This window comes from Phalangium opilio, unplaced genomic scaffold, assembly GCF_054372755.1.
Source record: "Phalangium opilio isolate 3A_F unplaced genomic scaffold, DU_Popi_V2 ptg000537l_1, whole genome shotgun sequence".
Classification (NCBI taxonomy): Eukaryota; Metazoa; Arthropoda; class Arachnida; order Opiliones; family Phalangiidae; genus Phalangium; species Phalangium opilio.
This window is the reverse complement of record NW_028324243.1, coordinates 3116897-3142415: the sequence shown is the minus strand read 5'-3', so window position 1 is coordinate 3142415 and position 25519 is coordinate 3116897. Positions and strand designations below refer to the sequence as shown.

Below are 25519 nucleotides of genomic sequence, written 5' to 3'. Positions count from 1 at the left end.
TCATTTTCGCTGTGAAATCACTTTAATTAAAATTTAACATTGTTATAAACATACATAAGTCTCAATTTATAAATTATTTTACATTTTACACATTTATTCATTGTAGTTTTTAAAACCGACATATACATCATCAGGAAATTCTTGCCGTATTTTATTGACCACACAGCTCGGAAGAACCTTTCTCGTGTGCCAAGGAAGTTTACGCCAAATGGCACTTACAAATTGTCTATAAGCAATTTATCTAAAACGGCTGAGAAAGTTAATTGGAAGCTATTATTTTTACTTTCAAATTCACATCAGATGATTTCAAAATGAAACAAGCCTATAGGGAGCTAACAACTGGCTAGGGGGAAGAGATAGTATGACGTCACGCAGCCCCTCTCTGGTTGGCATTTTTGCGCGTAGAATACGGTTTCCAACCGTTAGGGAGGATGAAACTCCAGTAAGAGATAGAAGGGTGTGACGTTTCAGGGTCAGAACTGTTAGCTCCCTATGGGTCAAGAAGCTGAAACATCACCCCCCCCCCAACGTTTCAACTCTAAGCCTATTAAAATCGTATCTTTTTCCCACCTATGTAATTCCAAAATGTTTCGTTGAGGAAATAACATTTCTTTCGAACATAATAACCCCATTAAAAACAAACCTAAAGCCCAAAGAAATTATATTCCACCGAGAGCACACTATATCATTGACCTATAGTTTCCAAAAGCTAATAATCTTAGATAAAATTTATTTATGCAGGAGTAAATATTTACCTTGGAGAATAATCATGTTCTTCATTTGTTTCAGCAACATATCGAACTATGGCTGTATCCAGCACATAATAATCCAGGCATACGCGATGGAAAAATTCATGTAACGTTGCACAAACGTTGTCACCAAGCTTCGCTTGGATTCTTGCAACTTCTTTGCAACATAAGCTCTCTCTCCCCGTCTCCATTGCTTTACATTCACCACACGTGCACCTGTAAATAAGTTTAGTTCATGTTCATAAACCCTAGAAAACTGACCCTAACAAACATAACATAGCAGCAAGTACAGCCTTCTGGCTTGGCTATAGTGTTAAGCCTTGGTAAGAAATGTCAAACAAAAAACTTACCAATCTGTGTTTCCAATTCGATTTTCATTTATATCAATATTTACTTCCACATCATTTCCTTCGTCGTTAAATTGACCGACGTAATCTTGCAATAAAGGCTCAAAAGCATAGGCTTCTGGCATTTGTTGCTCTTCTTCTTCTTCTAACATTTTCTAAGCAGAGCAGATAGCAGAAACAAGGGAGAAACGCGAGTTTTTTCCAGATTTACTTCTACCGAGTAGTATTGAGTTCTGATTGGTCGCGAGGTGACGATAGTGCTCATTGGTCGCGTACCGAATTCAATTTTGAAATGCATTAGACCCATAGATTTTTGTAGCAGACGAAAGTTTGTCTTTTAAAAAGGTTTTTTTAAGCATTTTCAAGGTTTTAAAAAAATTTCTAAAAATTTCAATATTAGTTTTTCATACCATAGAATCAAAAAATACCAAAATCTAAAATTCTTTAAGGCAGCTTTCTTTTATCCTTTAAGCATGCAAATATAAAAGAGAAAGAGAAAGAGTGAGATTGTGACTCGGAGAATGTCAATCTCTCTCTCTCTCTCTCAGGAGTACTTCTTTATGAGATTAGATCATACAAAAAGTTCAAAAACGTTAACAAACCTGAAACATTTAGTTGTTCGGCTATTTCTGACCATACTCTTTCTTTTACTCGAAAAAGTTTAAAATCGGGCCTCCTCATGTCATATAGAATTGGTTTATCTCTTATATATTCAATCAAAGCTTCGTCCTCGAAATCCGCCATTTTTGTGTTTGAAATTGAATAAAAAATTCGCCAGAGCGGCCAGACGTCGCTATCAACGTAACGGACGGTAACGCAAGGTTTGGCGCGAACTTTCAAACGCGGCAAAACGCATACGCTACGCAACGCTTAAAAACGCGCTAATGTGTAGTAGGCTTTAGGGCACTATGTCCTATTGTTACACCGCCGTTTTCAGAATTAATTTTATTTTAAATGTGGCAAAATTCCCAGAGGATGCTAAAATAAAAAGTTGATAAACCAAAATAAACCTCTCGAGTCCAGACGCAATTAGGAGGTTTTTCTTAATCAATTGAATAAATATAACTGAAATTAATTATTTTAATCGTCACTTAATTTACCTTAATTCTAGTTAAGTCGTTTTAAGAAACGTTATTTCTAAAATCATTTTAAATATAGTTTTTGTTGACGTTTGAATTCAAGTGTATGCCTCTTTAACATATTTTGGAAATTTACACTATATAAGTCGATTGATTCACAATAAATTGTGGATCCCTGCCACTGGGACGTATTTCGTAACCCAAGCCGATCGCCGCTTAACAACGATAACGGAGTGGAAGCGTATATTGCTTACTTCTAACGTCGTCCGGATACAGCATATACGTTTGCTCCGATTTGTCATCTGCGATCGCGGTGACAGACAGACAGACACACACAGAGAGACACGTTCAGAGCAATACCTCTCCGTGACGTCATCAGCACTCGGAGAAGTATTAAAAACTATACGGAGAAGCTTCATCATCTTGTTGAGGGTGCTTCTCGCTAGTCTAGGGTATTAAATAGCCAGAACACTTGACGCAGCAAGGGGGTGATGGTTAACCCGAGAGCGAAGATGACGGTTACTTGTCTTCTGCTAGCAATTAATTATCCGAACATCTGTTAAACATTTTCAGGGAAAATTAAACCACCATTTGAGCCAACGTTTCTGCTCCCTACAATTTGATGTTCATCACCTATATGTCTATAACCAAAAACCGATTTATGGGATAAGAACGTCGGAGTTAGCGAATTCACTCCCCATCCTCGCATACTTTATTGAGAAACTTCGTCTGCTTATATTTTGACTCCACCCACAAATTCTGTATATAGCTACTTCTAGAGATCGAATTTGTGGGTGGAGTCAAAATATAAGCAGACGAAGTTTCTCAATAAAGTATGCGAGGATGGTACTAGAGGCTAAAGCTATGATCCGACGTTCTTATCCCATAAATCCGTTTTTGCTATAACCTATTTCATCGGTAAACATACTTAATCAACGCTATTTTTATCTCTGAGGCTCAGAGTGACGGATGTCACTTAAAAGTACTGTGCAGGATGTCTGTGTGTGTTGTGTCAGTCTGTCCGTTGTTACTTTTCTTCTTGAGTAACAATCCACACTTATACTCATAGGCCTATAGTCTCTCGTTAATTCCACATAAACGCAATCTGTCGCATTGGCTAATAAAGTCTATTCCGTGTAGTTACTAGATGTAACGAGAAACGTCTAGCCTCCAAATGATGGGGCTCCCACCAAATGATCGTGCAATTGCGCTATTCATCATCAACTAGTTATAAGCCTTTCTAATCGCCTTTCTTCATTTGTTGTTTATGGGGGTGGGGTTGGGTGTTCGACTTCGCACTAGAGGAGTGAAGATGCAAGACAAACGCCTACCTCTTTTCACTTATGATTCAACCTCGCTAACTCAAGACAAGATGTTAGAATGCAGTCAGTTGTGGAGAGTTAAGGCCTTTTAACGGGAACGAGGGGCTTATAAAATTTCTGAATCAAAAGTGACCGCGTTTCATGGTATGTGTCAATTGAGAGTCAAAATAGATTCTAATCCAAATTTTTATATTCAACATAATATCAGAAGGGAATAAGAGAGAAGGGACACACTTTATATCTCCATAATGCTTTACACTCGCAACAACAGTCTTACTAACCTCAAATCAACTACCCTTTACTGATTGGCTATCTAACTTCTGCCTTAGCTGTGACGTCATATAAGAAGGTGACGTCTCGGTTGACGAATAAAAAGTAGTTTTGTTTACAACTTTACATTGAAGGAGATAAAAATGGCCGAATTTCATGTTGATAAACGAAATCAAGCTGTGCAATTAATTTAGATACACTGGTATTGAAAACATACCAAAATCAGATAATTTGAAGGTAATAAATAGATGAAAACTAATTATTCTGAATTAATATTAAAAAATACAAATTAATTTCAATAAAATACATACTTGAGGTTATAATTACACAAGAACGAAACATCGACAGCCCTAAGTCTTTGGAGAATGAAAATCTAGCAGACAAATGGGCCGATACCGCGGAGAACTTAAAGAACTATTTTTTCAGTAAATTGGTTAAAAGCTGTGTACTTGCGCAAAGTTTTCGCGGTTCTCTTGAGGTTGGTCGGACTCTCGTTACCAAAGCAGGCTCTAATGTCTCCCTTCTCACCTATTCCCTTCTGATAATATTCAATCTTATTCATAAATTTCACAAACTTTTATGGAGGTCAAAATAAAAAAAATAAACAAAAATCAAAAGGGAGGTTTGCAATTTAAAACCTCTATGGAATATCTCCTTTAAGTTTCAAATTTTATATTTTAGGGGTGTTTGGGTTAAAATTGTGCAGTTATGCAATAAAAACAATAATGTTCAAAAATAGAAAATTAAGATTTTAAAAAATGAATCAATCCGTTAACCATAATCTAAGTTCTTTAACCATTGTTTCAAGTCAGTTTATCAAAATAGTTTCAAGTTTTTAATTTCTTACGACAAGTTGCTCCTCTTCCATATTCTTCTAAGGGGTTCAGGATCTTTTTTCTGGTTACGCGATTTAAGGGTTTCATTATGTTTTTTTTTCTTCTTTCTCGATTTAGGGGTTAAAATTTTTTTTTCTTTTAATATTTCGCGCACTCCCGCTCCTTCTCTTCTTCAACTTAGGGGTTAAAAAAATGTTTCCGAGTTTCTCCGAAAAATTACGATTCAAATTGACGAAAAATAAAGGTATCAAAATGAATAAAATAAAAGTTTCGATATAAAATGATACTCCGGACTTCTAAGGGTTTCTTAAGGGTGAGCCGACAGGGTCTCGTTAAGACAGTTCTGGAATCGACTGAGGGTGGGACAGGAGGGACTTCGTGTATATAACTTCTAGTTTCTCGCAAGGATTTCTGGGACAATGACGTTTGTTGATTGACTTCGGTTTGACGAATAGTGGACCATATTTATGACGTAGTCGGGCGGATTCATGTTACCAGCGAATAGGCGAAACTTTTTGTTTTGGGACCAAATACGGATTGGTCAGTTTAAGGGTTAACAAGACGGCCCAAGGGCTCGTAATAGTAGCCATATCGTACGAGTGAATAGCCCCTCTATACCCTACCCTAATGAGTGGATAACCCCTCTATACCTTACCCTAATGAGTGAATAGCGCTATCTTTTTCTGTGCTTAATTGATTTACCTTGCATAAAATCAGAGTTAATAGCCCCTCGATTCCCTACTCTAAACAGTGATTAAATTATAACCGTATAAATTTACTTATGCAGTAATTCTAATATTCCGGCGAATCGAAGAACAGATAGTTTTTAGTGATAATCCCCTCGATGAGTTTACAACATTGACTTATGCCGATGCACACTTATCGCATCTTATAAATTTCTAACAAGGACTTATGCCCAGAAACTTTTGAAAGAGAAAGTTCAGTTATAGTGATTACGCATTTTAGTGATTATCCCCTCGAATTACCTTTAGCAATGCTAAAATGATCAAACGCATAACGCTCATTTAACACTATGTTAGCTCTATCTAAACCCACATTTGAATTAACCGCCAAAACGTTCCAGTCAAACATAACATAGATGACGATAGCTACCGAACGAGAACGGAGCGCGGTAGGTAACGGGGAAAATCTTTATCTATATAATTAGCACATACATAAAAAGAAAAATATAAAAACCCCAAACATACAAATTCATAAGTATCCGACCCCACAGATAAAAATTCAAAAGTATCCGACACCACAGATTAAGAGGTACCCCACCCCACATCACCCCGACATTTTAGAGATAAAAATAAATGATAAAAAACTCGGAGTTTCTATCGAGTCTCTATGGTTCAGTGGTTAGAGTGTTTGTCTACTACGCCAGCGACTCGGGTTCGATTCCCGGGTCTGACCTGAAAAAATTTTAATTAAAATTAAATCTCTAACCGAGCCCAGTTACCCCTATGGGTGGGTTGTGGTAATATAAAGTTCCTTTTAAGCTAAAATCTGACGATAACGAAAGCGAAAACTCCGGCCACGACTACTACTAGTACTACTACTACTACTACTACTACTACTACTACTACTATTACTACTACGGCTACTACTATTACTACTACGGCTCGGGTCAAACTAAGAGCCTATCGTATATACTACGATATGGCTAAAAAAATGGTCTAGAAGTTTCTCGGGCCAGGTACCAGGATACATAGTGACTCAAGGTCTTGTTGCTTGGGGTCTAAATCAGCGTGACATTTCTCTGGGTTCTTGGAAAGTACTTTAGTTGCTAGGCATTTCATTTTGAACTGTAGATATAGGGGTATAGGATAGTTCTAGAAAGTTCTGTGTCAACATTGAGGGGCTAGTTCCGCATCTATTGTACGAAAGAATTTCTTTTCAGTTTATTTTAAAGGGATAGGTTTAAGTTTAAAGGGCTAGTATTATCTTTATAGTGTTAATTTAAGGTATTTCGTTATTATTTACAGATTAATTGTAAATTTAAGTCAATTTTTGTGTTAAGATGGTTATATTTCCCCACCTCTTCTGAAAAGTTCGTCCCCGAACTTAACATATCCATCTTACCATCACCATAATAAAAATATTTTTTTTAGATATATATAGGGGTTAAATGATTTAAAATATATAGGGGTTAAATGATTTAAAATATAGGGGTTAATGGGTTAAGAAATTTATCTCTTATATCTACGGGATGTGTTTTCTTTTAGGGCATAAAATTCAGGTTTCACTGCATAGGAGTAGAAATGGCAGAAAATGTGTTCGGCTAGAAAAATTCTAAGAAGGAACCCCAAATTAATAAACTGGTCCCACCGTCTATATTTTCCAAAAACGGCAATTAATAAACTGGTTTTATACTTGTAAACCTGTCTTATTTTCAACCCTGTGAGGTAGATGAGTATGACAGGCTAATTGACAGGCAGGCTGAGAAATAAGGCGGTGATCTGGTCAAATTGTAAATGGCAATATATATGATTAGAAAAACAGGATATAAAATAAAATGTAATGACAACTTAGAGGGAACTTCCGATGATTACAGTCGTCTCTAGTCTTTTATATCAATGATGCTATTGCTGTCTCAAATAAAACTCACAGACAAACTTAGTAGGTGAGTCTTTAAGAGGCCGTAGCAAATTATGACGGCACTGCTTCTGCGAACAATTTGATCTATAGACTGTGAATGTGATGTCGTGTCGTCTGCTGAAGATTGACGAGTCGAATGGACAATCGCCGTCGATTTGCCAGAACGTAGCAGACGATATGAACAGAAAGTAGAACCAAATATTTTGCTGGCCTCGCGATGGGAAAATTGTCAAAATTACTTCCAGACTAATGAAAATAATGTTGTTTTTAAGAACTTCAACGGACAAAAACTGAAAAATGGAATGAGAAATTAAAAAATATTATTATTAAATTTGAAATATATATGTTTTACAATAACAATGAAAAAATCTAACATAAGAAATTAAATTAAAAAGTTGAAAAAGCCGAAATACATGGGAGGGGTAATAAAAAAGGGTATATCTCGTCTCTCTCACGGGGAAATCTTTTAAATAAATCTAAATAAGTTTATCTTTCCAATGGACCTAATTTCTTTAAATAGACACAATACCTTCATACTAGATTTTACTAACGAATTTAGAAGGAAAATACGTTATCTCCGAGATATGGGGGTGTCAAAAATAAGGTTTATCTCGTCTCCCTCACGGTGAAATCTTTTAAAAAAATTTTCTTTCCAATGAAGCTAATTTCATTCAAGAGTGGCAATTCCTTCTTACTAAAATTAACTAATTAGGTTTGAAGGAAAGTACCTTCTCACCACATAGTCCCCTCACGTACGAGACAAAATCCCCGGTCAATTTCACCCCGAATGGAGGTGGGGGACAAATTCCCCCAGCCCCAGGTCAAATTCCCCCCAAACTGTGATTGATCGGGAGGGAAATGTCTATTTCATGAAGTATTTAAAACTAAAGAACAATATTATGTAAAAAGGAGTAATGTTTCTTCGGAAATAAATATAAACAGTAATGTTTTGGAAAAGGCATATTATTTGGGAAGTCAACAAAGATAAACAACCATATTTTGAAAAAGGCATAACATTGTTAAATTAATTGTAAAATATTACTAACCTAACTCTAACCTAACCCAACGTAAACTAACCTAATCAAACCCATCCCGAATAAAATTAAAATATTGTCAAACTAAATGTAAATATTGAATGCCAGTGACACAAACAATAAACAATTCCAAAGCAATAATTGCTTCGCATTTGCAAATTTTTACCATTATTTACGTAAACCTATTTTTACCCCAGAAATGAATGAAAGTCAACGAATTGTTTAAAAATAAGTCAAATTATACTTTGATACTATTTACATACCTTAGGGGAATCGTACCCACCATCCTTCACTCCGTTGTTCAACGCCACCAGACCGCTGAAGCGTCTGGAGTTTTAGATAATATTGATACTGTATTTTTAGTACGACCTTATTTTACACTGTCGGGGGATTATGACTGGAGGATTTTGTCCAGAGGTTGGAGGGATTTTGCCTAGGGCGTGGGTGATTATTTCTAGAGCTTGGGGGGATTTTGTACTCTTTCCTCGGATGGGGGAAACTGACCGGGGGATTTTGTCTTGAGAGAGGGGGATTTTGCACGTTTCAAAAATGGGGTGATTATGACAGTGGGCCTTTTGTCTTGGTGGTATTTAGTCCGTATACCATCACGGAAACATGGTAGGGGTATTAAAAATAGGATATACTTCGTCTTCCTCACGGTGAAATCTTTTAAAGTAAACGTTTAAGTAACATAACATCACAGCTTAAAAGAACGGCCTTTTTCTAAATATACTTATTTTACAAAATATATGTAGTTGGTACGTCATATTCAGATTTTGCAGTATTTCAAACGATCAAAACCTTAAAGTATTCCAAACAAGTTGGGAAACCAAAATAAACCTCTACGAGTCGAGGCGAGGGCTATATACCCAATGAAGAGATTTTCTTAAATAGTTAAAGGGCAGGGCCGTCGAGAGACTTTGCGGGCCCCGGGAATGGTTATGAGTCGGGCACCAATAAAAATTTACCAACTCATTGGGAGGGAAAATTTATGGACGCACAGCTGCGGGTCCGCCAAAATAAGCACTCCGTGCACTTGCCAAAAGTACTCCAAACACTCATTTCTCGTAGCAACTTAAGCACTTTTAAGCCCTGGTATCTTCGTTCTGGTTAAACGTAAAATTCTGAAATTTCCAAAACTAATAGAAGTTATCGGGCCTACCTCTAACGCCAAATTACAAGTTTGGACCAAATGTCGTTTAAAAAATAACTTACACCAAATTTTCATTGTTTCACTCACTGACCGATCATGAAAAATCTAAGGTACTTCAAGAAAGAGGTAGAAACCTAAAATTATGGATTTATTTAGTATTTAATATATAAAGTAAGGAAAAATTAAAAAATACTGAAATTTCTTTAAAATCACTTTAAAAACAATACCTATGAAAAGAAGTGAGATCCTAACCAAAACACTAACGTGCAAAAATATGCAAAGCTTTGCATTGGAACTGCTACAGCGTAAAAGTTCTGAGATCCCACGTACGACCAAGTTTCATATAAATATTTTTGAATTTTATACACTTTATATAAAAAATATTGTCACTTGGCTATAGTACAGCAAAAAAGAGATAATAATAACAATTACAATATTAGCAATTGTATACCCAAGTGAAGATATGCATCATATAAAGGAACTGTACAAAATTATATTTAAATCTTGGCTGTAAATGGGATCTCAGAACATGTTACGTGTAGCAGGTCCAAAGCGAAGCTTGTCATATTTTTACAAGTTTTTGTTTTTGTGCTAATAATTAGTTTAAAAGTTCATATATGATACTCTTTTGGCTTCTTTAATTCTAACTCACAATATATCAAGTTACTATTAAGCAACCCATTTATGAGCGACTGCGAGACGCTGCCCGCACTACTTGTTGTTTTGTTAAATTATTAGACTAGTTTGCCTAAACCCATAACCATCAGCTTTGAAGGTAGAAAGCTGTTGGCTTATGACTTATTGGCTTATGGAAAGTTTAATAATATTTATGCCTGCCCGATCGTCCACAGCAAAGAAGCAACTGTAAAAAACACGTTTTTCCGTGGTGTAGGGTTATTCCCGTGAGAAGGAAGACTTAAAAAACTCCGTTTATATTTTACTTTGAGTGGTTCATGACGGAGAGGATAAAACTACTACTCTTCATTCTCTTTTTGACCTTTTACTATTTTAAGAGTCTGTAAGAAGGTCAGCGGACCGTTGAATTTATATTTCGAAAACGTCGTTATTGACGTCACAACCCCCCCCCCCCGGCGGAGAAAACAAAGTTAATGCATTTTCCTATTTCTGTGTTATTGAGTCTTATCCGGCAGGTGATACAATTGGGCCAATCACAGCTCCTTTGCTACTGGTTCGATCGCTGGTTCCAGCAAACTCAGCGGGGGTTTCAGACTCGGAATCGGAGACTAGGGAAACGCCGGTGCGGGGCGGCTCACAACCAATCACAAGAGGAACTAACCTGATGTGATGAACCGCTTTAAAATCACGAAATAATCTCTCTTTGTTGCTTTTTACATCAGCCGTTAGCGTAAATGATTGTGGGGAAGGGGTCGGGTGCTTTTTTAAAAGCAAATTCAAGGGCCGCCGACCACTGTACAGTCCCTTTAAGCACTAGTTGAAGAAATCATTTTGCTAAGTTCTATATTTATATTTTCACAACCATTATCCAGAAAAGAGTTGACAAAGGTCGAGACCCGGTCGGGCCCCCAGAGGTACGGGCCCCGGGAAAATGGACCGAATTGCCCCCCTCTCTCGACGGCCCTGCTTTTTACCTCTCCGAGTGATGATGACGTCACGGAGAGGTATTACACTGGCCGTATCTGTCTGTCTGTCTATCTGTCTGTCTGTGTGTCTGTCTGTCAGACCCCACGTGACCGCGTTCGCAGTTTACAAAACGGAGCAAACAAATACCCGATTTCCGGATCGCGTTCGCGGTTCAGGGAAATTTGTCCATTCATCTGCCAACACCACTCTTTACTAACTGGCTTCTAAGGACCACAATCTGCTAGTCTTTGTCCATCCCACATGGACACTAGCCTGTACTTGCTGTCTCGTAAGCACCACCATCTTCTGTTCTTCGTCAATCCCACACTGACACTAGCTTCTATGCACCACCATCTTCAGGTCTTCGTCAATCCCACACTGACACCAGCTTCTATGCACCACCATCTTCAGGTCTTTGTCCATTCCGGCATCTTCTCCATCGTTATCGTTTTGTTTTAAGATATACGCGGCGATCGGCTAGGGTTACGAGAAACGTCTAGCCTCCCAACGGCAGGGCTTCCACCATCGGTTCACGCGAATGCGTTTTTATCTATTATTATAATGGAAACGAATTGTATATATACCCCAAAATTTGAAGAAAGCGGGCAAGAGGGGTACCCTTCACTTTAAACGTCAATATTAGAAAGCTTCGAAAGATAATAGGAACAGCTTTATATTAAATGATTTAACTATTTTTAGAGTTATTTACTGGCGACTAAAATAATTAATATCATTTATATTTAATTAATTATTTAAGATAAACTTATTTCTATGTAATGACACAAGTGAGAGTTTATATAGAACGAGTAATGAAGATTGCATCCGAATCGAAACACTACACGCACATCAAAGTTAATATAAAGCGAGTAGGATGATAAGATCTCTAACAAAACGATAACATTTCCTTTTTGCAGAATGTTAAATGAAAATATTTTAAATATTTTTCGGCATTACGATTCTTTAAGAAGTTGTGTAGCTATAAAGCTCTGTTTCATCTTTCGAACATCTTTCGATATTAACATTTCAAATTTGGTGTTTACTTTCTAATTCAGCTTTACTTCATTTATATATAGTGTAATCGTTTTTTTTATATTCATTAGATAATATGGATGTTAATTCTTCATCTATCCACAAGTGTTGAAACAATTAGGACTGTGAAATAAGATACCCTAGATTTAAACTAGAAATGACCTTGTTTCGGCTCCTCTTATAGGAGGTGTTAACGGTTCAGAGTGAGCCGAAAGTTAAATACACCCTTCAGTGATACATTTTAGGTCCTCATTAGAATTATTGAGGACACAAAGGAAATTGTTAAACGCTTAAGCCTTTGCTAAAGACCTTGGCAATATTTCGCCAATTTGAACTATGCATTTCCGGTTTTTCTCCTTGCTGGTGGACCTGTGTTTAGAAAGAAAATTCGTCTCGGCTCGGAGAGTTTTATTTTGGTTTCCCAACTTGATAATTCAGCTTTAATACATTTATATATAGTGTAAACGTAAACTTTAACTTGCTTAGATTCAATTTATGTCAATGTAGAATATTATACTTAGTATTATTGGGAGTGGATCCATGAATTAAAGGGAGGGTGAAGTAGAAAGTCAAGTGATTTTTTATCGATTCTTGTACCAATTATAAGACCAGTTTGCATAGTTAAACATCCAGGAAATATCTCCGAATGATTTCAAAATTCAAATTAGGTTCAGATTTTAAGCGTAATTTTAAACAAGGACTGCCGACCAATCGCGTAACGCCCTGCCTTTTTGTTAACAAAATTCTCGTGGCACGTTCCGTGTTGAATGAAATTTAGAACGAGATTTGGTAAAATTAGGCGCGCGACGTGACAATCGTGGCGCGAGACTTTTTATAATTCGCTTTATATCCGAACGGTGGCGCGTTGACAAAAAACGAGGTAAAATCTCAGACTCGCTGATTGGACGAATTCAAATTTTTGACTACTCAACTTGTTTTTAAGGGTAAATGGACGACTCGCACAAGTTAACCATAGAGAAACATACTTCCCTCTATTTACTTCTGTCAATAGTTAATAGACTACAAAATTTTGTAGGGAAGTTTTAGCCAAAGAGTACTAACTACATAGGAGTAGAAAATGTCTTGAGCTAGAAAATTTCTAAGAAGGAACCCCGAATTAATAAACTGGTCCCACCGTCTATTTTTCCGAAAACGATAAATGAGCTGAGGTTTATTAATAAATAAACTGGTCCGCCAATTAATAAACTTGTTTTAGACTTGTAAACCTGCCTTATTTCCAACGCTGTTCAGACGTAGACGACTATCACAGGCTAATTGACAGCCAGGCTGAGAAATAAGACGGTGACCAGGACAATTTGCAAATGGCAATATATATGATTAAAAAAAAACAGGATATAAAATAAAATGTACAACATTGAGGGACCTTCCGATGATTACAGTCGTCTCTAATATTTTATAAAAATGATGCTATTGCTGTCTCAAATAAAACTCACGGACCAATTTAGTAGGCGAGTCTTCAAGAGGCCGTGGCGAATTATGACGGCACTGCTTCTGCGAATAATTTGAACTATAGACTGTGAATGTGATGTCGTGTCGTCTGCTGAAGATTGACGAGTCGAATGGAGTCAATGGACATGCAGTTCCCTCTTTTTTAAGGTGACGGTTCCTCCTTACTGTAAAATAGGAACGTTCATATTATACCTGACTGGTAAGAATTTATATAAAACTGATAGGAAACGCTAAATCTTTGTTTATGGCTATAATTTTATTATTATCAAAATGTTACGTATATTATATACTTTTGTAAAATAGTGGGGCTCATTCCGTTTTTAAAGTCGTTTTCCATAGTGGGAAATTGATTAGTAGGATAGTAGTATTCCCCCTACGAGAAAAGCAAAACCTATAATGGGGAAAATAGTATGGAACGCTACATCGTGCCAACTAATCGTAGGTAAATATTCCCCCGTTTTTGTTCTGATCAGCATCATAAATTGCCGCCTTTTCCAAAATATTGCAATTTTACTGTATTTCTGCCTTGAAAAGAGGCGCATACTTAGCCCTTCGTGAATAAACAAGCAAAATGAAATGGGGTAGCAAAATATTGGCCTTTTAATTAGGGGTCCTTAGTGTCGTACTTGAGAGGCCAGTACAGAATGAACATGCAAAATGAAATGGGGTAGCAAAATATTGGCCTTTTAATTAGGGGTCCTTAGTGTCGTACTTGAGAGGGCATTTCAGAATGAACATGCAAAATTAAACCGAAGGGAGGTTTCTTATGTTACATTTGGTTCAATTAATGACGATTAAAATAATTAATATCAATAATGTTTAATTGTGTAAAGAAAAACCTCTTAATTGCGTCTCGACTCGGAAAGGTTTATTTTGGTTTCCCAACTTGTTACTACTATCCTACTAAAAACATCTTCTCGCTATCGATGGCGGCATCGTCGTATAAATATTCACAGCGAGCTCACCTCGGCTCGGGCTCAAAATTGAAACAATTTTTCCTTAGAGCACAAAGTGAGCTCAAGCTAAGTTAGTTTTTATAAATGAGCTCGGCTCAGGGTCATTCGCATAATTTGCGGGTTCTGCTCGAAACCTCGAGCTCGACCTTGCTCTAATATCTTTCGCTGGCTCACCTGGAGCTCTTGCTCAGTCAATTTAGCAAGCTCAAGCTTGAGCTAGGTCTTAATAATTTTAGCAAGCTCAATTGAACTTGCTTTCATAATGATCGGGCTCGTAGTTTTGAATTCACCTCGCTGGAGCTCAAGAAAGGCATAAAATTTGTAACAGGGCTCAGAGCAAGCTCTCGTTAATTTTACCGTTGAACCTTCAGGCTCACTTTTGTGACGTATCGTGAGCCCGGGCTCACCTCAGAAATGTTTTTCATAAACTTTCAGGCTCGGCGTGAGCTCTGAACTTATTTGTTATTTTGAATAGCCTCGCTCAATCTGCGCTCGGGCTCACTGAAATGATGTGAGCGCGGACAGCTTTGATTGCGGTCAACTAATAATAAATAAAGGTTATCTTAACAGGGAAGCTGTACCAAGTATGATGGATTTAATGAAAGACTGTCGTGTTATGGTCGAACGTTTAAGCTGGTAAGTGATGAATATAATGCAACTTAAATGTAACGGATGCAAACCTATCGAAACTACTATACCTTGGAAAGAAGTGGATCATTTTTGCTATTTCAAGAACTAAAAGTACTAGCAGAATAAATAATTTATAAATGCTAGTTGTAGTTGTATTCGTAAAATGCGCTTGAGGAATTCAATAGTCTTGAACAAAATTACACTATTAGTTGTGATGGTTGTGACAACCGATTTGCACTAGTTAAGCTTTGATAGCGAAAGCTACAATGTTTGGGGAGCCCTTTTTTGTTTGTTATTCTTTCGTTTCTGTTACACCTTGAGTTTGAATAAATATTTTACTTTAGGAAAGATTTACAATTTCATAAACTCCCTTTACTAAGAGTTTAGTAAATCTTCAAAGGGTGGCGATTAAAGAGGTATTTCCGAAATTATTGGAATATTCCCTGTTTGAGGCAAATAGAAAATAACGGGAAATTGTTTTTAGGAAATGAAAGATGAGGAAAATCGTGACTACGATCACTTAAGCAAAGATGATCTGATCAATGAACTAAAAGCCAAGGATGATCGAATCAGCAAACTGGAAGCCGAGGTATTTTTCAAAGCATAGGGGGAACCGTTTTTTAGAATTGTGAAATTAAGCTCAAAACAAGAGACCCTTTTAGGATCATAACCCATTTTTATTGTGTCCCTTAAAGTAGAACCAACCTCTATGGTTTAAGATTATTGGTGACAATACCTATCAGGATTGTCTCTCATCTCAGGGTATATTGGTAACATATCCCTCTTCATTAACAAAGAAACCCATCGAGGACCTTTGTTGCTGATCCCCCTTCTTCCCTTTAAAATACGTTCGGCCAGAGAAAGTCCCAAGAATATTAACTTAAGGGTTGTAGTGGAATCTTTTTTTGTTTAGTGTAATATTTTAATTTCAAACATGGAAAAAGAGAGAGAGAAAACAACATTAATGACAAATAAGCAATTACACGAAATTGAAAGACTTAACTTGGTCATTAAAGAGCTGGAAAAGAGAATCAAAGATCTGATGGTATGGCACATTCTTTATTTTCATGGTCTTTAGAAAAGATAATCAGGTTAAGAGTGCGAGTTCAATTATTGTTAATTAATTAAAAAAGGAGAAAAGTGGAATCCATCAATTAGCTAATGATGTGAAAACTGAACCCATGGAAAATGATTCTGGAATTAAAGAGGAAATTCAAAGGTATTTAAAGGGGCGACTTGGGTATTTTGGATGTTTAGTCGATAATGGCAAAACTGATGTCGCTAAAACCGTCCGTAGACCGTTTATATTGCACTAAACATGGCAATCAATCGTATGTTTTATTTATATTCAAAACTGTACTGTTTTTTATTTGAATAGCTTGCAAAGTACAGCTGCTGAGATAATCAACGACATTTCCCAAAATCTCCTTGACACGGAGGCCAATAAACTCAAGAAATCTGGTAATGGTACGTAAATTTCGATTGCTTCACTGATGTTAATTATGCTTCTAATTGACGCCGCTTATTGCTGGTAAGGGACATGGTCCGTGTAATGTATTGTTTAAAGGGATTACTAATTGCCAAAAACTACATGTGGCATTATAGTAACGCTTACCCAACCTGATGTAGTTCTCACTTAATAAGACACTTATTAATTTTAATGTTTTTCATTAAATAGGCTCATTGCGAAATGCCGAAGCTGTCAATGTCCAAGGCATGCTGGGTAAAGAAGGCATTAATCCAAAATCACCATCTGTTTCTGAGCCTCAATGCGTTGCGGAGGTTGGCGATACAAACACCGAAACTGAAATTACCTTGAAAAATGCTGAAAAAATGGGGCTAATAAGGCGAATTACGAATGTAAGTGTCGCTAAAATGAAATACAGTGACAGTTTGCCTCTTTGCGCGCCTTCACCTGACCTCGAGGTCAAAAACGAAGTCGAAATGTCTCCTGACTCAACGACGGAAAGCGATTCGCCACGGGAACCTCTCGAGAACAATATTAACGTTAACGATTCTTGTCCTAAATCGCAAAGTGTCTCAACAAAGGATGTTACAACTCGGTCGCTGAAATTTCGTGTTCCGGAATTGAATGTTGAAGTCGAAAAACATTTGGATCTTTCTTTTGAGGCAGATGTCGAAAGCGATTCACTAGAAAACGATTTTGATGACAACCAATCCGGAATCACCTTGAAAGATGCAAAGAAACCTGATAGTAGACAAAATCAAACCGAGAAACTGTCCTTGCCAAATCGGGAGTTTGCTGATCCGGGGTCATTGAGTGTGGCAGTGTGTGTACCTAAACTAGAACTTAACCCAAATCAATTATCAGAATTGACCTCCTTTTCGATGGAAATCGATGAACCTGAAGTTCCGATTGAAGCTAAAAAGAATAGTTCGGAGACATTTGAAAATGTCGCTCCAAAGAATTCCGAAGGTAATACCGCGTCGTCCTGTTCGGAAATTACAAGTAATTTTTTCCCGCATAGTGTATTCCAATTAACTGCTCTGAGATCGCTCTGGATTTGCTCTAGGCGACTTAAAACCCGATTCATTTCCGGAGCTGCGTTAACGATAGTCTTTCCCCATCCTAATCGTCAATGCAAATTTATTGAGGCAACTCTTTTGTACAGATCAGTACCGATGGGATCATGGGTTCATTTCTCATTAATTGTAAAACGGAAGCTATCTAGGTGAAAAAGTGAAAACCTTTCACCTGAGTGAGGCATTTGCTCCAAATTAGGGAAAATCTTGGGCATTTGAAGTGTGTCGTCAAAAGTTTCGATCAAACCACGCGATGATCACAGGACTAGTTTAAGGTGGGGGGGACACTGGTCCCCGGGCACAAGGCTTGTTTGGGGGCGCATTGAGTTAAACTATTCCCCTCAGCAACATTGGATGTTCCATTTTCCCGGCTTAAGGGGGCGCGTATTATCTCGGCCCCCGGGTGCATAATTGCTTAATCCGGCCCTCAGAATAGTCAGGAATAACCTATAAAGGTTTCTGCGATTTTTATCCGAAAGTATCGTTCGACGAGCTCTGTTTCCATCTTTCGTAATCTTTCATTCAGGACGTTGTTATTAAAGACCTTTTATTATGAAATGCCCTTGAATATTTCTGGTCAATTGGGAAACGGAAACCCGAACTGATCTAGCGCCTTAGAGCTGTAAATGGAATGCGCTATTGACGTGGGTGCTATCAAGGTACCTGAGTGAGGCATTTGCTCGAAATTAGGGAAAATCTTGGACATTAGAAGTGTGTCGTCAAAAGTTTCGCAAGGCTTGTTGGGGGCGCATTGAGATAAACTATTCCCCCTTAGCAACATTTGATGTTCTATTTTCCCGGGTGCAAAATTGCTTAATCCGGCCCTCGGAATAGTCAGGAATAGCCCATAAAGGTGTCTGCGATTTTTATCCGAAATTATCGATAGACGAGCTCTGTTTCCATCTTTCCTAATCTTTCATTCAGGACGTTGTTATTAAAGACCTTTTATTATGAAATGTGCTCGAATGTTGTTGTATTTAGCAAGGTGTGGTTATATAATCACACTGCGCTAATGGATTGTATGTGTGTGGGTGCGTGTGTTTGTCAGTTAACCCCGGGTACACGAAAAACAAGCGTGGATAGAAAGCGATTAAGGCAAGATCCGCTACCACGTTGGAGCTTGTAATGTGAAAGAATATGCGAAAGGAAATTAGCACTATGGTATGAGTTAAAGGCAATTTTCCGACTTCGGATGGACCTAAGACCATTAACTACCCTCGGGACTCGCAACGCAAGCTTTCTACCTTTCGTGGCTTTCTGTTATGCGCGATCCTAGCGACCCTTGCGGTATATTGAGGAAACTTTTAGGGTGGACCGAATTTCCGGTTTACAGGTTCCTCTCTTTGCTGTTTAAAAATGGCGGATCACGACGAAGAAGATGAGAATGAAACTGTTACCGTGTACATATATTTTTAACTACCATTATGCAGATATCAAGCTAATTTAGCGATATATTATTTTGCTATTTTATCATAATTGTACATTAAACCGTTGCGGCCTTTTCTTTCTTTCTTTTTTTTAAGCGATATACGAAACCGGAAGTTCTGTACACCCTATAAGTTTCTATCCGTTGCCGCTCGGTGGCACCCTAGTCGCGAAAACAGCCGTAAGCCCGTAACTCCTAGAGGCGGAAACTTCAATACGAGGATCTTATTGCGTTGCCAGTCCCGGGGGTTGTTAATGGTTTTAGGATGGACGTAAAACAAGTTTGTCTGAACCTATTGTTAAGAAAAGATCCTCTTTAGGCTCTTCAAAGTATTGGGAAAGAAATAAGATCGGCATCGTCAAAGTATTCACCCGGTTAGATTCCGGCAACCCTTAAGTTTACCTTTCATTTGACGGACGGCCGTATCGAAACAGATTAAAATATTTTCTCTTTACTCCGGTTTTTGGGGTTAGCGAACGAGGATGGGTAATACGGGCAAGGTAGCTAGAATGAGAGATTCATTTTCATACGGAAAGGGCACTATGTGTAAAGCATGGGTTGCTGCTATTTATAGTTGTCGTTGAAAACATCTCCTGACCCTTCAATGTGTGTATATTTATATATAGTTGTTATAGGTTTTTATCTACGTTGTGAAAGACATACAGGCTGTTACGTCTTAATACTGAAAAGTTGGTATATGGGGGAATAACTTAACTCTAGACTTGTTAACTCATGCAAGTAGTGGTTTTTTACTTAAATTCTTAACTCTTATTGAGTTGCGTACATTTTAAGACATATATACTCGCGAACTGGGTTTCAAGTGAATGCTAGCTTACACGAACAACGAGATATGACTGCTGCCCTCTTCATTATACAATCTATGTATATATACAGATATTTAAAAAACTAGATCAGTTAAAACACTCTCTTGATATCTAATCTTATTTTTTGGTCGACTCGTCTATTTTTTAATCTAAGTCTCAACACAGGCTTTACGATTATGATCTGTGAGTATGTATGTTTGTGGAGGCTGGATAGGCGAAAAGACCTTTTTATCTAGATGTGGTAAGAACTTAATGTACACCAAACGTTGGGCCATCTCGAATATTAAGTTAGCGAGTTAGAAAACATGAATACTGTACTACATTCGCACATACGAAACTAACACGCCCTTCCCACCTCAACCACACCTAGCTAATACGTAAATTTTTTTTACGTGACATGTTTTGATACAAAATTGGAAAGGATATGTATCGTTTTTATATTTCTTTTATATATTTTTGTAGGAAAGTTCAAGAAGAAACGTTCCACTCGGTTCAAATATTCTACTGAATTTAAAAGAGATCCACAACCTCACATTATAAAAGGGAACAAAGGAAAACGCTTCAAATGTGATCAGTGTGACTTTGCCAGCACGAACAAGAGTACTTTGATCAGACATCAACGCATTCACAATGGTGAAAAACCATTTAAATGTGATCAATGTAACTACGCATGTACGCGTAAGAGTCATTTGGTCTCTCATCAACGTATTCACAGTGGCGAAAAACTCTTCAAATGTGATCAGTGTGAATACGCAAGTACGCGTAAGAGTGATTTTATCAGACATCAGCGTATTCATAGTGGCGAAAAACCCTTCAAATGTGACCAGTGTGAATACGCAAGTGCGTGGAAGAGTGATTTGATCACACATCAACGCATTCACAGTGGCGAAAAACCCTTCAAATGTGATCAGTGTGAATATGCAAGTGCGTGGAAGAGTGATTTGATCACACATCAATACAATCACAAAGGCGAAAAACCCTTCAAATGTGATCACTGTGAATATGCAAGTACGCGTAAGTGTGATTTGATCACACATCAGCGCATTCACAAAGGCGAAAAACCCTTCAAATGTGATCAGTGTGAATACGCAAGTGCGCAGAAGAATGGTTTGATCACACATCAACGCATTCACAGTGGTGAAAAACCTTTCAAATGTGATCAGTGTGAATATGCAACTGCGTGGAAGAACGTTTTGATCGCACATCAATACAATCACAAAGGCGAAAAACCCTTCAAATGTGATCAGTGTGAATATGCAAGTACGCGTAAGAGTGAATTGATCACACATCAATACAATCACAAAGGCGAAAAACCCTTCAAATGTGATCAGTGTGAATACGCAAGTACGCGTAAGAGTGATTTTATCAGACATCAGCGTATTCACAAAGGCTAAAAACCCTTCAAATGTCATCAGTGTGGCTGTGGATTCAGGCAGAAGTGTCATTTCATATTACATAAACGTACAAGCCATACGAATGAATAAATGGATTTCAAGACTGCTCTACAATGTAAAATTTCTTTTAATCGTACCATTGACAAAAACCATCTGTCATCCTGTTTTGTAAAAAATGGGCCGAAACTGTTTATGTAACAATCCAATAAATTTCTCCATTCTGAATTGTATTAACATAAGTGTTGCGCATTATTTGAGAAAAGACTCTTAGGGCACTATGTCCTATTGTTACACCGCCGTTTTCAGAATTAATTGTATTTTAAATGTGGTAAAATTTACAGAGGATTCTAAAATAAAAAAGTTGATAAACCAAAATAAACCTCTCGAGTCCAGACGCAATACTCCGTTCCATTTATTCCATAAATTGCTTTCCCCCACTCTATTCGAGAAAGTAGGGCCTTCATACAACCGGGCTGCCAGGCCTTTAGTGCGGTTTCTGATAGCAAACCGATCTATATGATTATAAGCCCTGAGAGCATTTAGTCTTAGAGCTCGGCATTATCTATGATCTATCCATGTTCCACGTTATTTTATCTTTAGCCATACTCGAAAATTATCCACAGATCTTACATGTTAAATCGTATTAAAATCCACAACTTTGTTTATAAATAATCGGTTATCCACCAATTTGTGGATAATGGATAGAAAATGCCGAGCTCTATTTAGTCTTGGCTTTTAAAGTTGCGAAACGTCAAGCTGAAACTTCACTTATGCGGTTAACCCTTGGCTAAATTTTCCAAACAAAATCGTCTGCTACTGCCGATAGCCGAAACGTGGTGCACGACTAACAAAATGTAAAATCCACAAAATAGTGAAATCTTGACTAGTCCATTTAGATATTTTTATTTGGTCTTTGTCGACTATTACGGTTTTCCTACCCCCATTAATGGAACGGTGTATTAGGAGGTTTTTCTTAATTAATTGAATAAATGTAACTGATAATATTTTAATCGTCATTAATTTACCTTAATTCTAGTTAAGTCGTTTTAAGAAACGTTATTTCTAAAATCATTTTAAATATAGCTATTGTTGACGTTTGAATTCAAGTGTATGCCACTTAACATATTTTGGAAATTTAGACTATATAAATCGATTGATTCACCACAACGATAATGGAGTGGAAGCGTATATTGCTTACTTCTAACGTGGTCCGGATACAGCATATACGTTTGCTCCGATTTGTCATCTGCGATCGCGGTGACAGACAGACACACACAGAGAGACACGTTCAGAGCAATACCTCTCCGTGACGTCATCGTCACTCGGAGAGGTAATAAAAGCTATACAGAGAAGCTTCATCATCTTGTTGGGGGTGCTTCTCGCTAGTCTAGGGTATTAAATAGCCAGAACACTTGACGCAGCAAGGGGGTGATGGTTAACCCGAGAGCGAAGATGACGGTAACTTGTCTTCTGCTAGCAATTAATTATCCGAACATCTGTTAAACATTTTCAGGGATAAATTAAAACACCATTTGAGCCAACGTTTCTACTCCCTTCAATTTGATGTTCATCACCTTTATGTCTTTAACCTTTTTCCTCGGTAAACATACTTAATCAACGCTATTTTTGTCTCTCAGACTCAGAGTGACGGATGTTAGCTCTATCTAAACCTATTTGAATGAGGCGCCAAAACATTCGAGCTAAAGATAACACGAGGTTAGCGCAGTACACGGCTAGAGACAGGCATTCGGGTTTTACGCGTGAACATGTAAAGAACGATCAATAAACGTAACTCTTTTTATCCCTTTTCTATAACCGCAAATCTTAATAATAATAATCATTAATTACACGCCTGAATCAACAACAATTAACAATTAACATCTCAGAAGTGGGATTCACCCGAATTATTGACTATTTAACGAGGATTTACAACGATCGGTACGGATAGAAAATAAAAGAGAATCGACCGCCTTTACAACGAGAGGAAAACGTGGCCGCCTCACTCATGGGCCAAGAATGTAAGAGGACTAGGCAGGGTCGCGAAAAGGCGTCCAACGAAAAAAACGGCCACTAGTAGCGCGATCTATCGGCTCAATTTATCGGAAACCGGAACTTCGTCACTCTTTGGGGTCAAATCACGTGGCTCAAAAATCCGGAAAATATAATTCCAACTTCAGCGCATGCGTGAGTATGACAAGGCCTAATAGTAGCTGAGCCTAAATTTAGCCCGCCAATTTTTTACAGAGCAAAGGCTTGGTTTTTAATTTAGGAAATGTTATAAACCCAACACCTTTCACGTACTGTTTATGAAAGTAGCAAATATCATTATTACAGTTAGTTAAAGCGCTGAGCTTATTTTTAACCTTCTTGAAAAATTAGAATACTTAACTTTATCCTTTGCCGTACTGTTTAACTATTCTTCGCCCAAGGTTTGGGTTTAAACAAGATAAATTCCGGAAACCGCCATATTTAAAGGGCAATACTCTGAAATACGGCCAACCGAGATCGCGCAAAGTTGGCCGTAGCCGGAAACGCTTGACCCCAATTCCGGTTTCTCCCCTATTTTAACCCCCGCTGATACGGGAAGGCTGTTTTTTAGAAAGATGAAATCGTTTGCGGGTGGAAGCTTGCGACTGCCTAGTCCTCTTACTATTCTTGGCCCATGCCTCACTTCACGAACAATGGACAACGTTTAGTCCGCGTACGAAAAACGAAAAACTTCCTAAGCCTAGGACCAATGCAACCCGAATAGCCGAATCCAACGAAATCAACGAATGCTCTCACGTTAGAAGAAGTGTTAGGGTTGAAACGAAAATTATCGGGAACTAAGTTCAACGGGAACGCGGATAGTCAAAGATATCTCACGTAAGGACATAAAACAATGCACTGCGCGTAATCAAACAAACGAACTAGTTAGGTTACAACGTGTAAACGCAGTTACATTAAACGAATCGTCCGAAGAATTCGACTCCGCTGACGAAACCAACGAGAACTTCAACGAACAACAAAAGATCCTCGGAACTTTTAACGACGAACGAACATTAACTCACGATATCCATAGTTACAACGAGTACGGAAACGATAGTGAATTAAACTCTAACCTCACTCACTCCGAAATCGCCCACAACGAACAAGAAAAAACGATGGCTGACAACGAAAGAATACAACCACAAGCCAACGACGGAAACGAAAACCCGGCTACGACACCGATACCGCCAGGTTATGTATCGATGGCTGTATTCCAAAAGGCAATTCAAGATTCCATCGCGGCTACGATTCAGCAAACCCTAGCTGCAACCCTTGGAAATCAGGCGCAGATGCAGACAATGATTCAAGCACAGCATCGGTGCAGCATTAGCGAACCAGCCAAATTTGGGAGGAAGTTCAACGAATATCACGACACCTCAGCCAGGTACCGGAGCGAATAATTTACCCAGTACCAACGTACAGCACCACCACTGGGGTGAGTCCAGTAAAATCATTCCAGAATTTGATCCAGAACGTGCACCACACCAAACCATGACCATGTGGTTGAAGAAAATCGACGACCTCACCCAACCATATCATTGGTCAGAACAAACCATCATTAGCAACGCTCTCTCACGACTACAAGGAAGCGCTAAAATTTGGTATGAATCATTGGATTCGATGAATCATTCATGGGACGAATGGAAAATTTTGCTAGAAAAATGGTTTCCGGAGACAAAGAGCGTTATGAAACTCCAACGAGAAATGGAAGCCAGAACGTGGCGAAAGGGCGAAAGTGTCACCACGTATTATCACGAGAAAGTAGCCAAATTACGCCAATGCGGTTACTCGGAAACAAATATGATAGAGTATATCATAACGGGATTGGACGATAAGGTATTAATCACAGCCCTAACGATGAAAGAATTCCTTACCCCGCCAGAAGTTCTACGTTGTAAACACCAGTTGGAAGGAAGATTAAAATTAACGAACTGTAACGGTAGTGGCGTAAATGTTAAAAACGACGGCAACGACCAGGCCAAGCATAGCCACAACAGACATTTTAATCAACGTAACGCACCTCCTAACCGGAACGGACACGATAACGAAAGAACATTAGAAACTAAAGACAATAACGCTGCCCCAAAGATTAGAGCAAAGTGTTACAATTGTAACGAATACGGCCACTTCTCCCGGAGCTGCCCCAGTACACAAAGAAAACCACGATGCGATCACTGCAAACGACTAGGACACGAAGCAAAAGATTGTAAGAATGCAAAGCAAGT

The 25519-nt window shown here is 38.1% G+C and overlaps 2 protein-coding genes across 3 annotated transcripts in view; one reads left to right on the top strand and one right to left on the bottom strand.

Annotated features, from left to right (window-relative positions):
* The window catches only part of LOC149588849 (uncharacterized), a 59184-nt gene extending 36108 nt beyond the window's left edge, over window positions 1-23076 (top strand). Inside the window, exons 1-9 of one of the 2 annotated variants that reach the window (XM_089862235.1) lie at window positions 13627-13691; window positions 15019-15084; window positions 15423-15494; window positions 15563-15667; window positions 15992-16123; window positions 16212-16297; window positions 16457-16545; window positions 16757-17548; window positions 20335-23076. In XM_089862235.1, coding sequence (XP_089718361.1) covers window positions 15566-15667; window positions 15992-16123; window positions 16212-16297; window positions 16457-16545; window positions 16757-17548; window positions 20335-21266 — 2133 coding nt within the window. In that variant the 5' untranslated portion in view covers window positions 13627-13691; window positions 15019-15084; window positions 15423-15494; window positions 15563-15565 and the 3' untranslated portion in view covers window positions 21267-23076. Of the gene's footprint in view, window positions 1-13626; window positions 13692-15018; window positions 15085-15422; window positions 15495-15562; window positions 15668-15991; window positions 16124-16211; window positions 16298-16456; window positions 16546-16756; window positions 17549-20334 lie in introns of those variants that run through there. The other variant, XM_089862236.1, reaches the window with a different exon arrangement.
* LOC149588850 (uncharacterized) lies at window positions 4-1248 on the bottom strand. Its single transcript, XM_089862258.1, has 3 exons — window positions 1100-1248; window positions 756-965; window positions 4-250 (listed from the first exon to the last, which is right to left on the bottom strand). The coding sequence occupies exons 1-3, from the start codon at window positions 1246-1248 to the stop codon at window positions 238-240; spliced, it is 372 nt and encodes a 123-aa protein (XP_089718384.1). The 3' UTR covers window positions 4-237.
* Window positions 23077-25519: the final 2443 nt, after the last annotated feature.